General features: G+C 32.7%; 1 protein-coding gene across 1 annotated transcript in view; it reads left to right on the top strand.

Moving 5' to 3' along the window:
• Positions 1–15,018, top strand: part of COL21A1 (collagen type XXI alpha 1 chain) — a 202,408-nt gene that overhangs the window by 70,604 nt on the left and 116,786 nt on the right. Inside the window, exons 2-5 of the mRNA XM_054557654.2 lie at positions 1,587–1,712; positions 4,112–4,663; positions 13,132–13,300; positions 13,395–13,611. Coding sequence (XP_054413629.2) covers positions 1,625–1,712; positions 4,112–4,663; positions 13,132–13,300; positions 13,395–13,611 — 1,026 coding nt within the window. The 5' untranslated portion in view covers positions 1,587–1,624. The remainder of the gene's footprint in view (positions 1–1,586; positions 1,713–4,111; positions 4,664–13,131; positions 13,301–13,394; positions 13,612–15,018) is intronic.

Here is a 15,018-nt window from a genome sequence, read left to right as displayed (position 1 = left end):
TGAATATGATGTATGTAGGTATGATTTACTTTGTGTCTCGCTTGGGGTTTGCTGAAGTTCTTTGATCTGAGAATTGGCAGCTTTCATTAATTTGGAAAATTTTTGGCCATGTCTTTTCAAATATTTCTTCATTCTCTCCTTTTCACCAGAAAAATTTACTTATATGCTAAATCAAGATCACTTGATATTGTTCCATAAGTTCTAGATGCTCTATTCCTTTTATCATGTTTTTATGCCTTGGGGTTTCATTTTTTGATAATTTCTATTGACTTATCTTCAAGTTTACTTATCTTTTCCTCCAATGGATGCAGGTAAACCCATTGTATAAACCATTTTCTGATGTTTGTTTAATTGCAAGCATTTTTCTTTGTATCTTTTTGTATAGTTTTCATCTGCCTTCTGAAATTTCCCACATCTTTGTACATGTTTTCCATCTTATTCACTAGATCCTTTAATGTATTTATCATTGCCATTTTACAAACACTTTTTGCTACTTCTGATATTTAGATAATCTTTGGATTTGCTTATGCTGTTTATCTCCTGATCAGAAATAAAAATTTCTTGCTTCTTTTCAAGTCTTGGCCACTGTTTTATATTTGAGGAAGTCTCTGGGTACCTGGATAGGAAGAGGGACAGACTCTCTCTAGGCTGTTCTATACTGTTTCCAACTTTCTATGTACTACTTATCTACTCCGTATATTTAGTTAAGGCTCACCAGAAGGAACTGCTGAATGAAGGAATGCTTGTTGTGTAGCAGAGACTCCTCAGATTTCCAATCCGTTACACCAGCTTTGAGTGATTTTTTGCATGCTGTGGCAAATTCCTTTTCATCAGTATTCCCTTTCTGCCAGAGATTAAAGCAGTTGTGAATCACTTCTATATGACGAAGGGTTAATAAATTCTGGAATTTTGTTCTTTTAGGTTTCTTTAAATTATTTCATTTCTGCTGGGCTTAAAAAGCCTATGAATTTGTACTTTATCTGGTATGTACTCATTGTTGTGAATGACAGTCTCTTGCAACTTTCTACATTCTAACCAGAAATGAAGTTCTTGAACTTATTTTAGATGGTGTATGAAAATTATATAACTGAGTGTTTATGAATTAAATAAAACAGGTCTTAATGTTTACAATTACATCTTATTTTAAAAATTAAATTCTATCAGCTGTATCTTAGAAATATTTTCACTAAATACTCTTTGAGTGTCCCTTAAATACAAACCCACATTTAAAAGAAAAATGTTTGCTAATATTCAGATAGTAAAAAGAATGAGATAAGGTTCTACAGGCTGTGCCCAAAGGATAAATTCAAGTAAATATTTTGCAAAAAGCTCAAATTTTAGAAAATGTGTATGCTTTTCTGAAGACAATTATGAATTAAGGTTTATCATGGTCTTTAGCCACTATTCATTGTCCTCCTGCATTAATATATTTAACATTTGGCCATTTTAAACAGATTTAAGTTAATTCTAATAGTCACAAAATTAGCTGTACTTCAATTGGCTCTTGTAATTTCAAAACGTAAATGTATAATGGCTAGATGTTGACTTTAATTAATAAATTTAACTTGACTTTTTTTTTCCCCCAGGAATCCTAAAACCAAAATATTAGAACGAAAACAGAAACATGGCTCACTATATTACCTTTCTCTGCATGGTTTTGGTGCTGCTTCTTCAGAATTCTGTGTTAGCTGAAGATGGGGAAGTAAGATCAAGTAAGAACTATCAGCATTGTCCTTTTTGTTATCAACAAATTAATCTGGAAATTAAACTAGGAGAGTTCAAGTAATGGTTTTAAGGATCTCATTCTTACTGTCTTTGATTCTGTAACTCCCTAAAATAAATGAATTGCTATGTTACTCATTAACTGAGAAGAAAAGCTTCCCTCAGAGATAATTTTGAGATGACTCTATGGCAATAGTTTATTCAATTAACACATCAAGCTTTGGAACAAACAGTCTGGTATCGAGTCCATGTTCAGACACTTTTGAGCTGCATGATTGGAAGATAAAGAAAACCTTCTAGTTTGGTTATCAGGACTGAATGAGATAATGCATGTCAAAGGCTTAGCACAGTACATCTCAGTGAATGTTATTATTGCTTGTAGGAAAGCTTGCCTATAGAGATAAAGAGCTATATTAATTATAGTTCTGTTACCCAGACTATCATTAGAGATAGCACACTTTAAAAAAAAAAAGTTGGCTTATGTTCACATTTTAAAACTCATAAGCATCCTACTATAAATTAACTAAGGTCTCTATGAAAGTTAAATGAGATGGTTTGACAATTTGATTCAACTTGGCTTAAAATTTATTAATACAATAATATTTAAAGCTTGCTTAACACTTTTATAGTTTAATTCATGCAATCACTCTATAATGTGGATACCCTTTCTTTTGTTTTTTCTTGGATGGGAAAAGGGATTTTAATAAGTTAAGGGGCTTACCTAGTATCATGCAGCTTGTGAGGGCAGTAACTAGTATTTGAACCATGTTTTTGCTCTTCAATCCCATTCCTTTTCTATGATGTCATTCATCTCTCTAAGGAAGAGGTTCTCAGGACGGATATTATGTCTAGGGCTTATAAATGGCATTATTTGCTTGTGTGCCCATGCTCTTGACTGACTTTACAGTTATGAAATACATGCTCTGTGGCCCTGTGACAAGGAGAAGGGTAGGAAGGTCCAAGAATAACCCTCTTAGAGTGAAAACCACTGAATCAGGTGGCACACAAACACTAACAGCTTCAGACAACAATGAATCTCAGTATTTAGGGAGGGCCAACATTGAAAAGCTCCACCAACAAGCTTTTCTATCCTTTTGTCTCCCCACAAAGAAAACCCAAAAAACAAAAAACAATAAAAGCATAACCCTTTAATCCTAGTCCATCCAGCTTCCAAGCTTCCAAAAATAACAGAAAAATTGCATTCCCTTGGGTTAGCAAGTTTGACTCTGGACAGAACTCCATTTCTGCTGTCCCTACCTTGACCTCTGGCAGTGGCCACCATGGCAGAGGTTGTTGGAATTGTGTCCCTTACACCTTCTGAGGATACTACCACCTGCAGTAGAGCACTTTAGGAATAATGTCATAATCACAGATACATTTTTGAGACAAATCCATATTTTGTCAATTCTTTTTATTTTTGGAACTTCTTGACTGCTATAAATTTAGGAGGGGATGGCAAACTAACTGTGGAAGGTCAGGAAAGGTTTTATGATAAAGCTGACAGGCAATCAGGGATCTGAAACAAGAGTATTAGTCAGGTGAAGAGGAAGACATTCTAATAAAAGGGAAGAGCAACTGCAAAGGCCCAGAGTTGGGAGACTAACACAGACTAAAAGATAAACTGGTTTGTTGGGGCAATTCCAATAGTTTGGAATGGCTAACAGAATGCGCAGAAAAGAACAGCTATATTTGTCTTCTTCTCTAACTTCTGTACTTAAAGCAGCAATAATAGCTATTATTTATAGCCTGTATGATAATGAGATAATTTTATATTCATGCTTTGTTTTACATTTAGCATGTTAGCGTTTATAACAGGGGAAGTCTTTTTCTTTCCACAACTGCTTATAACTTGTTCAAATGTAACTTGCACCAAAGATGGTATTTTTTTTCCCCCAAAAGGACCTTAGGATGTGTTGACCACATGTGTTTCCTGGTATCTTGAAACAAGAATCTCTGTCTCTACTAAGCAAGGAATAGCTTTATACCTTTAACCATAGATTGTTAGTACAAGCTAATGTTCTGACTACATTATTCACTGAATATGAGACATCAGACCTTTAGAAACTCATCTTGGATATAATGCAAAAGTTGATTCATTGGGTGATCTTGGTTCATTTAACTTTTATCAACTATTAATATATCAAAGATGAAATTTTATTGGCTAGCTAAGTCCTGGAGTTGGTAGAAAATTTGTTTTTAATTTTTTTCTCCCTATTCACTGGCTTATATTTTTGTAATATTTCAGGTTAGCATTAAGCTAAACATATTTCACTGACAATTTAAAATAAGCAATGATATTAGTGTATAGCTGAAACTCATATATTTAAAATCGCTCCCTTTTTGCTTTTTATATAAAAGATGTGCTATGGTGGTTTTCTTTTGCACTTAGGTTGTCGTACTGCTCCGACAGATTTAGTTTTCATCTTAGATGGCTCTTACAGTGTTGGCCCAGAAAACTTTGAAATAGTGAAAAAGTGGCTTGTCAATATCACAAAAAACTTTGACATAGGGCCGAAGTTTATTCAAGTTGGAGTGGTTCAATATAGTGACTACCCTGTTCTGGAGATTCCTCTCGGAAGCTATGATTCAGGAGAACATTTGACGGCAGCAGTGGAATCCATACTATACTTAGGAGGAAACACAAGGACAGGGAAGGCCATCCAGTTTGCACTCGATTACCTTTTTGCCAAGTCCTCACGATTTCTGACTAAGATAGCAGTGGTACTTACGGATGGCAAATCCCAAGATGACGTCAAGGATGCAGCTCAAGCAGCAAGAGATAGTAAGATAACATTATTTGCCATTGGTGTTGGTTCAGAAACAGAAGATGCCGAACTTAGAGCTATTGCCAACAAGCCTTCGTCTACTTATGTGTTTTATGTGGAAGACTATATTGCAATATCCAAAATAAGGGAAGTGATGAAGCAGAAACTTTGTGAAGGTAAGCCTTAAAATGCCTTAATATAATTTGGAAGCAATTAATAATTATGCTTTTTACATTTTGATATAATTTCCTCATTAACACTGGTGTAAATTGTTATATTTAATGTCAATTATAATGTTACAACATTTATAATGTTATAAATGTTATATTTATATTGTGAGCATAAATTTTTTGTGTTATATGTATTTAGGATAAATTTTGGTTTTTAGAAATAATTTACAAATCTATGTATGGAAAATACAATATTTTGTAACATTTATTATTATTCCTTTCAATTATCGCATTTCTATTGTAGAAATTGCAGAAAAAAGGCACAAAGAATAAAAATATATATAAATCACACATAATCATATCACCCCTGTTAATGAGTTTTTCTGTACTTTACGTTCTAGTTTTTTTCCTTTTTTCCCCAGTGTATTTTAGTTTATCCTTCTGCCTAAATAAAGATACTATTGCATATATAATTTCATACTTTATTTTTGTATTATATACTCTTGTGTATACAATTTTTATACTCTATTCACAGGATAGCAGACAATTTCCTACTGTAATTTATTTTAAATTTTTCCTGTTTTTGTACATTTAGTTTATTTCTAAGTTTTGCTAATATAAATGACAAAAATGAATATTCTTGCACATAATTCTGAGCTAGAATTTCATTATTTCTTCAGAAAATAATCTTCAAATTACTGACATTTTTAAAGTTGGGGGAAAACATGTTAAAACTGCACTTTAAAAAGCTTAACTTCCCTTTCACAGAACATTTGAAAATAACAGTTTATTAATTATGTTCATATCATTTCATAAAATCTAACTTCATGTTCATGATAACTGCATGGTATGGGAAGGTCCCAGTTTTGGTAAATATTAATCCTATTAGGGCATAGATATGCTAATATTCAGATTATTTTAGGGGAGAGTAATTTTTTATATCTCTTATTTTTTAATATTATAGGCATTTAGTGTACCATATTAAAGTAATATTCATATAAAGTGAATATTAGTTTGTCTACAAAAACTCCCAAAGTGGGTGGCTTCACATTTGACAGAAAAAATCCTGTGTGTTTATGGGTTAGGAAACAAATTATATCATTAATTCCTCTGTTTTCTTCACATTTGCTTGTGGGATATGGTAGAGAAAAACATTTTTGAATTTTTGTATTTAAGAGACTACAGAAAATTAAACATCTTCTTCCATGAAACTTTAAATAAAGGTACTGTAATAAATACAAATCACCACCACAGTTCTTCTTTTTATGAATCTCTAGTAGTTAGATTTTGTTGACATTTATCATACTGAACAGGCCAATGGCATTTAAATTTTTAATATGTGGTCATATTAGTTAGAATTCTTTGATTTTGAAGCCAGGTATATTTCATTCTTAAAACAGACTTTTCCTGGAGAAATTTCACTTATCATTCATTTTTATCTTTAAATATAAATGTAACTGATAAAATGTTTGTTCAATATTTGCTTCAGAGACTTTTTCTGTGGATCTGTATTTTGGTAAATGCATTCTATTCTAATGATTCTAACTACACATGAAAGAGTAGATGTGCTTTAAAGAGTTAAACATTCTTTTAGCTAAAATATATCATCTATAAACACAATCAAAATTGAAATCTTGCCAAATATATTTTCATCCACACTCAAAAAGATGTAAATAATTTATGTGTCTAATCAGTTCACATATCTGTTGCACAATAGCCATCTTTTAAAATGTTTTTGAAAATGCACTTATGGAATTTATATGGGTGTTCTGCACTTGACTTTTTTTTTTTTTGAGACAGAGTCTCGCTCTGTCACCCAGGCTGGAGTGCAGTGGTGCAATCTCGGCTCACTTCAAGTTCCGCCTCCTGGGTTCATGCCATTCTCCTGCCTCAGCCTCCCGAGTAGCTGCGACTACAGGCGCCCACCACTACGCCCGGCTAATTTTTTCTATTTTTTAGTAGAGAACGGGTTTCACCGTGTTAGCCAGGATGGTCTCGATCTCCTGACCTCATGATCCGCCTGCCTCAGCCTCCCAAAATGCTGGGATTACAGGCGTGAGCCACCGCGCCCAGCCTGCACTTGACTTTTTATACTGTATTAGAGTATGATTAATGCATTAAACTAAAACATTGCTATATTACCATAGCCACAAACCATGTAATCTGTATTTGAATCATTTGACAAATTCACATGCCTTTTCTTTGACACATACTTAACTTCTACGTTGAAGTGTTAACATGTAGGATGACCATTTCCTAATACTGTTTATTTTTATACTCTGCTGTAGTTGAATCACAACAAAATATTATTGAGTTAAATAATATTTACCACAGTTCATTCCATCTTTATGGACCTATTGTTTCTCTGGAAGAGTTGTCTCTGATACTTTCTCTGATAGGTGATGATTCCTTTATTTGTATGAAAGACTTGTGCTGCTGCTGCAGCTACTACTACTAGTACTACTACTACTACTACTACTTCTACTACTACCACTTCCTCTTCTTCTACTACTCCTTTTTCTAACTACTACTTCTACTACTACTACTACTTCCTCCTCCTCCTCCTCCTCTTCTTCTTCCTCCTCCTTCTCCCTCCTCCTTCCTCGTCCTCCCTCATTCCTTCCTCCTCCCTCCTCCTTCCTCCCTCATTCCTTCCTCCTGCCTCCTCCTCCTTCCTCCTCCTCCCGCTTCCTCCCCCTTCCTGCCGCTCCTCCCCCTTCCTCCCCCTTCCTCCCCTTTCCTCCCCCTTCCTCCCTTTTCCTCTCCCTTCCTTCTTCTTCATTTTTCTCTTTCCCCCTCATATAAAACAAATTAACATGAAACCTAGTCTCTTAACAAATTTTTAAGTGTACAGTATTGTGAATCATAAGCACAATGTTGTACAGCATATCTTTGGAACTTTTTCATCTTGCTTGACTGAAACCTCCCTCCTTCCTTCCCTCCCTCCTTCTCTTCCTTCCTTCTTTTCTTCCTCCTTCCCTCCCTCTTTTCCTTCCTCTTTCTTTCTTTTCTTTTCTTTTTTGGTAATGGCCAGCCTAACATGTAGAGGTAACATTTCATTGTATTGATTCGCATTTCTCTGATGATTAGTGATGTTGGACATTTTTTTGTATACCTGTGGCCATTTGTATGTCATTTTTGGAGAAATGTTTATTTAAGTCCTTTGTCCGTTCCTTAATCAGTTTTTTTTGTTGTTGCTGAGTTGGAGTTTATTATTTATTTTGAATGTTAACCCCTTATCAGATATATGGTTTGCAAATATTTTATCCCACTTCATAGATTGCGTTTTTACAGTGTTTTTTTCTCCTTTGCTGCACAGAAGCTTTTTAGTTTGCTGTAATCCCAGTTGTCTATTTTTGCTTTTTTTGTTGCCTGTGATTTTGGAATAAATCCAAGAAATCATTACCAGACTGATGTTATGAAGCTTTTCCTAGTTTTCTTTTAGAAATTTTATAGTTTCAGATCTTATGTTTAAGTCTTTATTTTGAGTTGTTTTTTGTGTATGGTGTAAAATAAGGGTCCAATGTTATTCTTTTGCATGTGGATATCTGGTTTTCCCAGCAGTATTGATTGAAGAGATCCTTTCCCCATCGGGCAGTCTTACCACCCTTGTCAAAGATAATTTCATTGATGCATGCAAGAGTGTTTTCTGGGCTCTCTATTCTGTTCCATTTGTCTATATGTTTGTTTTTATGCCTTTACCATGCTGTTTTGACTACTCTAGCTTTGCAATATATTTTGAAATCAGGAAGTGTGAGGCCTCCAGCTTAGTTTTTGTTTCCCAAGATTGTTTTGACTCTTTGAGGTCTTTTGAGGTTTCATATAAATTTTGGGAATGCTTTTTCTACTTCTATAAAAAAGTTATTGGGATTTTTATAGGGATTGCGTTGAATCTGTAGATCAAGTTAGGTAGTATGGACTTTTTAAATAATATTGTCTACCAATCCATGAACACAAGATGTATTTCCATTTATTCCTTCTTCAGTTTCTTTTATCAATGTTTTGTAGTTTTCAGTGTAAAAGTTTTTGATTCTTTGGTTAAGTTTATTTCTAAGTATTTTACTTTTATGTTTTATAAATGAGATTATTTTCTTAATTTTCTTTTTAAATTATTGTTACTGAATAGAAACACAACGATTTTTATATGTTGAATTTGTATTCTCCAAATTTGCTTAATTGGTTTCTTCTAACCATTTTTTTGGCATGGAATCTTTTATGTATAATCATTAGGGTTTTCTATATTTATGATCATGCTATCTGTGAACAGAGATAATTTTATTTGTTTTGTGATTTGAATGCCTTTTATTTCTTTTCTTGCCTAATTCCTCTGGCTAGTACAATGTTGAATAGAAGTGGTGAAATTAGGTATCTTTGTCTTGTTCCTCATCTTAGAGGAAAAGCTTTTAACATTTTACCATTGAGTGTGATGTTAGCTGTGAACTTTTCAAATATGGTCTTTATTATGTTAAAGTAGTTTCCTTCTATTCCTTACTTGTTGAGTGCTTTTATCATAAAATAGTGCTGATTTTTGCAAATTATTTTTATGCCTCCGTTGAGATGATCATGTTATCTTTTCCTTCATTCTGTCAATGACACATTTATTGATTTTATATGTCAAACTCTTTCATCCTGTGGATAATTCCCATTTGGTCATGGTGTATGATGTTTTTGATGTGCTGTTAAATTCAGTTTGTTAGTATTTTATTGGGGATATTTACATCTATATTCATCAGGGATATTGGCTTGTAGTTTTATTTTATTATGATATCTTTTTCTGGCTTTGGTATCAGGTTAATGCTGGCCTTATAAAAATAGTTTAGAAGTGTTCACTCCCCTTCAATTTTTTGAAAGATCTTAAGAAAGAGAGATATTAATTCTTCTTTAAATGTCTGGTAGAATTCACCACTGCCACCTGGTACTAGGCTTTTATTTTTGGGGTGTTTTTATTACTAATTTAATTTCCTTTAATCTCTAGTTATAGGTATGTTCATATATTCTATTTATTCATGTTTCAGTTTTGGTAGGTTATATGTTCTAGGAATTTATTCATTTCTTCTAGGTTACCAATTTGCTGATATATAGTTGTTCATAGTGGTCTCTTAAAATCCTTTTTATTTCTGTGGCATCAATTGTAATATCTCTTCTTTCACTTCTTGTTTTGAGTTTTCTCTCTTTTTATTAATCTAGTTAAAGGTTTGTCAATTTTGTTGATTTTTCCAAAAAAGCACCTCTTAACTTTGTTGATTTCTTTCCATTTTCTATTTTATTTATTACTGCTTAAATCTAAATTTTTTTTCCTCCTGCTAACTTCGGGCTTAGTTTGTCTTTTTTTTCTGTAGGTCCTTGAAGTGTAAAGTTGTTTATTTGATTATTTGATATTCTTTTTCTTTTTTAATGTAGGCATTTATTGCTATAAACTTCTCTCTTAGTACTGTTTTCCTGCATCTCATAAATTTTGGATGTTGTGTTTTTGTTTGTCATCAGGTATTTTCTAAATTTGTCTCTGATTTCTTCTTTGACCTAATGGCTATTCAAAAGTGTGCTATTTAATTTTTACATATTTGTGAATTTTTCAATTTTCTCCTGTTGTTAATTTTTAGTTTTATTCCATTGTGGTTGGAAAATATACTGGTATGAAGACATGTTTTGTGATTTAACATGTGGTCTGTCCTTGAGAATGTTTCATGTGTAATTGAAGGGAATGTGTATTCTGCTGCTGTTTGGTGGAATATTCTGTATGCATCTGCTAGGTTTATTTGGTCCATAGTATTGTTCAAGTTTTCTATTTCCTTATTGATCTTCTGTTTGAATGTTCTAATCATTATTGACATCCTCTACTATTAGTGTGTTTCTGTCTATTTCTCCCTTCAGTTCTGTATATGTCTGCCTCATATTTTTGTTACTATGATGTTGGCTGCATATATAATCTTAATTATTATATCTTCCTGGTGAATTGACCCTTTTATCATAATAGGATATCTTTATTTGTCTCTTATTATAGTTTTGTACTGTGTGATATAAGTATAGACATCTCTGATGTCTTTTGGCTACCATTTGCATGGAATATCTTTTTTCATTTTTTTACTTACAGCCTATGTGTGTCCTTAAATTTAAAGTGAGTCCTTTTCATTTCTTTTCTCTTTTCTTTTCCTTTCCCTTTTCCCTTTTCCCCCCTTCCCTTCCCTTGCTTTCCCTTCCTTCCCCTTCCCCTTCTCCTTTTCCTTTCTTTGTCTCATTCTGTTGTCCAGGCTGGAGTACAGTGGCATGATCATAGCTCACTGCAGCTTCAACCTCCCAGACTCAGTCAATCCTCCCACCTCAGCCTCCTGAGTAGCTGAGACTACAGGCACATGCCACCATGCATGGCTAATTTTGTTGTTTTTTGTTTGTTTGCTTTTGTTTTTGTTTTTGTAGAGATGGGGTTTTGCCATGTTGCCCAGGCTAGATTCTTTCATAGATAGTATATAGCTGGATCTGTAGCTCTAAACCATTCAGCCTCTCTATGTACTTTGATTAAGGAGTATAATCACTTACATTTAAGGTAATTACTGGTAGGGAAAAATTATTATTGCTATTTTGGTAATTATTTTCTGTCTTTCCTGTAGCTTTTTGTCCCTCTTTTTTTCTTTTACTGCCTTCCTTTGTGTTTTATTGCTTTTTTTGTAGTGTTGTCCTTTATCATTTTATTTATCTTCCATAGGTATTTTCTTTGAGGTTATCATAGGGGTTACATGAAACATCATGTAATTATAACAACTTATTTTAAGTTGGTATGAAATTAAATTACATATAAATATTCTATATTTTTGCTACCTGTCCTTTGTTACTGATGGCACAAATTGCATCTTTTTATATTTTATATCTGTAAACATATTTTTAAAGTTACAGTTTTTAAAAATGCTTTCGTCTTTTAACTTTTACACCAGAATTAAAAGTCATTTATGTACACTATTACAGTATTATAGTATTGTGTGTCTGTCTATATATTTACTTTTATCTGAAAAATTTATACTATCTTATGCTTTTATGTTGCTGTTTAGTATACTTTCGTTTGATCTTGAAGGACTCCTTGAGAATTTCTTATAAGGCAGGTCTGATGGTGATGAACTTTCTCAGCTTGTGTTTATCTAGAAAAGTCTTTATTTCTCCTTCATTTTTGAAGAACAGTTCTGCCAGACATAGCATTCTTGGTTGGCAGGTTTTTTCTTTCCTTTCAGCACTTTGAATATGTCATCCCACTCCTGGCCTACAATGGTGCTATTGAGAAATCTGCTGATAGTCTTATCAAGGTTCCCTTGTACATAACAAATCTCTTTCTTTTCTTGCTGCTTTCAAAATGTGAACTTTGCCTTTAACTTTTGACAATTAGATTATAATGTGTCTCAGTGTGGATTTCTTTGGGTTTAACTTAGCATATATTAGGCTTCTTGAATTTGAGTGTCCATATCCTTTTCCAGATTTGGGAAGTTGTTGACCTCATCTCTTTAAATAAGCTTTTTGTCCCCTTTTCACCCTCTTCTTTTTTTTTTTTCTGGAACTCCCAAAATGCATATATTGGTATGCTTGATGGTGTTGCATAAATCTCTTAGGCTTTCTTCACTCTTTCTCATTCCTTTTTCTTTTTGTTTCTCTAACTGGATAATTTCAAATGACCAATTATTGAGTTGCTGATTCTTTTCCCTCTGCTTGTTAAAGTCTGCTATGAATCATCTTTAGTAAATTTTTTCAGTTATTGTATTCTTCAGCTAAAGTATATCATACTTATTACCTATATAGCTGACTATGTAATGCTAATGATTATTCTTAAGAAAATATTCTTTATAAGTATGATTAATATGTAATTATAGATGAGATAATATGTCCGTCTGAAGAACTTTCATGAATAGATAGGACCCAGGTTAAGTTTTTTCCAGAGAGACAGACAAATGATATTTCAGCTATAGAAATATAAGCTGCTTGAACTGGAAAGAAAATCAAGAACAGAAAATACTTTTTACCCCTTAAATGCTAAGAATGCAAGAAAAGAATTTTAGTGTTCATTTTTGAACTAAATAAATTAAAAGCATTATCCAAAGTTGTATGACTAGTTAATAGGAAATCCTGGGTGAGAATCATAAATCCTGTTCCATTGTTTTTCTTTTCCGTAGGTGTTAGATTGTCTCATATTGCTATTGTCTCAATTTTTTGCTAAAGACAATATATTAACAAATATTTATCTTATATTTTGTTTTACTTTTATCCCTCATTTTTTAGAGAAAAAAGCATATTAAGATCTCACTCTTAAATGTGTAAAATATTTCTAAATTTTCTCAGAAAATGTATTCATACACATTTATATACTATAGATTTGTATACATATGTAGATTTTATAATTCTAATTATAGAATACTATTGTCTAGTATTTCTCCCTTGATTTTTCTTTTATTGTTTGAGTAGTTCATGATTAATCAACTTTTATTTCTTTTGCTTTATAGAATCTGTCTGTCCAACACGAATTCCAGTGGCAGCTCGTGACGAAAGGGGATTTGATATTCTTTTAGGTTTAGATGTAAATAAAAAGGTTAAGAAAAGAATACAGCTTTCACCAAAAAAGATAAAAGGATATGAAGTAACATCAAAAGTTGATTTATCAGAACTCACAAGGTATGCATTATATGTTGACACAACTTTTTTGGGGGGATATGTCTATGGACATGTCAAGAATTCTTTAAGCTTACACTAGCTCTTCTTTTTCTAGCAATGTTTTCCCAGAAGGTCTTCCTCCATCATATGTATTTGTGTCTACTCAAAGATTTAAAGTCAAGAAAATTTGGGATTTATGGAGAATATTAACTATTGATGGAAGGCCACAAATAGCAGTTACCTTAAATGGTGTGGACAAAATCTTATTATTTACAACAACCAGCATAATTAATGGCTCACAAGTGGTTACCTTTGCTAACCCTCAAGTTAAGGTAAAGATGCCTGGGATAATACTATGATTATGATATTCATGGGGAAGCACCATTGGGTTTATGTGTGTTGGGGAAAAGTGGGCTATAATTTTAACATGACTGGAAATATTTTTACTTTAAATTTTAATGTTTCTGTGTTGAAGAAAACTAACAAAGAAAAGAAAATTGTTTCTTGATCAATATGGGGACAAATGCTGAGGTGAACTGACATATTTTGAGTGCCTACTACTAGGTACCAGGCACATTTAATTATAATAGCCATCCAATAAAGAAACCATTGCTCCCATTTTGCAGACAAACTAATATTCAAGGATGTTAAGTTCTCCCTCAAAGTAGAACAGCTAATAAGTGATGACATCAGGAATTAAATTTTGGTCTAGTTGATGTCAAAGTCCATATTGGTCTGTTTTACACTGCCATGTTCTACAGGATATTTACATGAAGACATATCTGTTAGAATATTAAATACCAGATACATAATAGGTATGAAATTTACCTTAATTTAGGAGGACATTTTATTTCCCCAAATGGAATACATATTTAATAGAATATATAAACTTGAAAAAGTTTATTTTCAAAATCATGTTTTCAGAATCCAGATGCAATAATAAAAGTAATTAAGTTTTGCTCATTATTATAATTATGATAGTCTAAAGCCATATTACACAGTTTAGGAAATATATATGGTAATATATATAAAGTATGCAATTTCTTCATTTAGTAAGTATATTACATTAAAAAAATTGTTATTTGCTGTCTTCATTAAAGCCAGTGTGCCAGATTCTGTAAGAAATGACAAATGAATAAGGCATGTTTCTTACCTTCAAAGAGCATGTTTACAATAGGATATTCAAGGCAATTGGTATCAAATAGAAGTACAAAGTGTTAGTGGAGTGTGGATGGGAAAATGTGTTCTAACATAAAATAAGAGGAAATCTGCATAAATGAAATAATTTTTGAACTGGACCTTGAAGGATGTATAGCATTTTGATGGAGATGGATATAAGGGCACATTAAATAAATGATTCAGTATTGAGTTGTCATGTGTGTAATAAAATGCAGGGTTTTTATTTAGAGAACGCAAAGTGACTCTCCTATGTTTAGAGTATAAGATGCATGGAAGTAAAGGCTATCTAGGTGTAAGCCCAATTTATGAGGGGCCTGGAAAGCCATATAATGTGGTTTGGACTTTATTCAGTGAATGTTTCAACAAAAGGTCTTGACCATAGTGTGTCATTGTCAAGGCAATCTTCTCTACTTCTTTTTCTTCTTCTGTCCATAAATAATACTTTCAACTTTATCCTAAAATTAGGCCAGGTCCTGGGGATACAGAAATTAATAAGATGGAACATCTCCCTTAACAGAACTGTAGGGAGAGAGATTAATTCTAGTGGTGATCTGAAGGAT

Source organism: Pongo abelii, chromosome 5 (genome assembly GCF_028885655.2).
Source record: "Pongo abelii isolate AG06213 chromosome 5, NHGRI_mPonAbe1-v2.0_pri, whole genome shotgun sequence".
NCBI lineage: Eukaryota > Metazoa > Chordata > Mammalia > Primates > Hominidae > Pongo > Pongo abelii.
The sequence above is the reverse complement of the archived record's forward strand: the minus strand, read 5'-3'. Positions and strand labels throughout refer to the sequence as shown.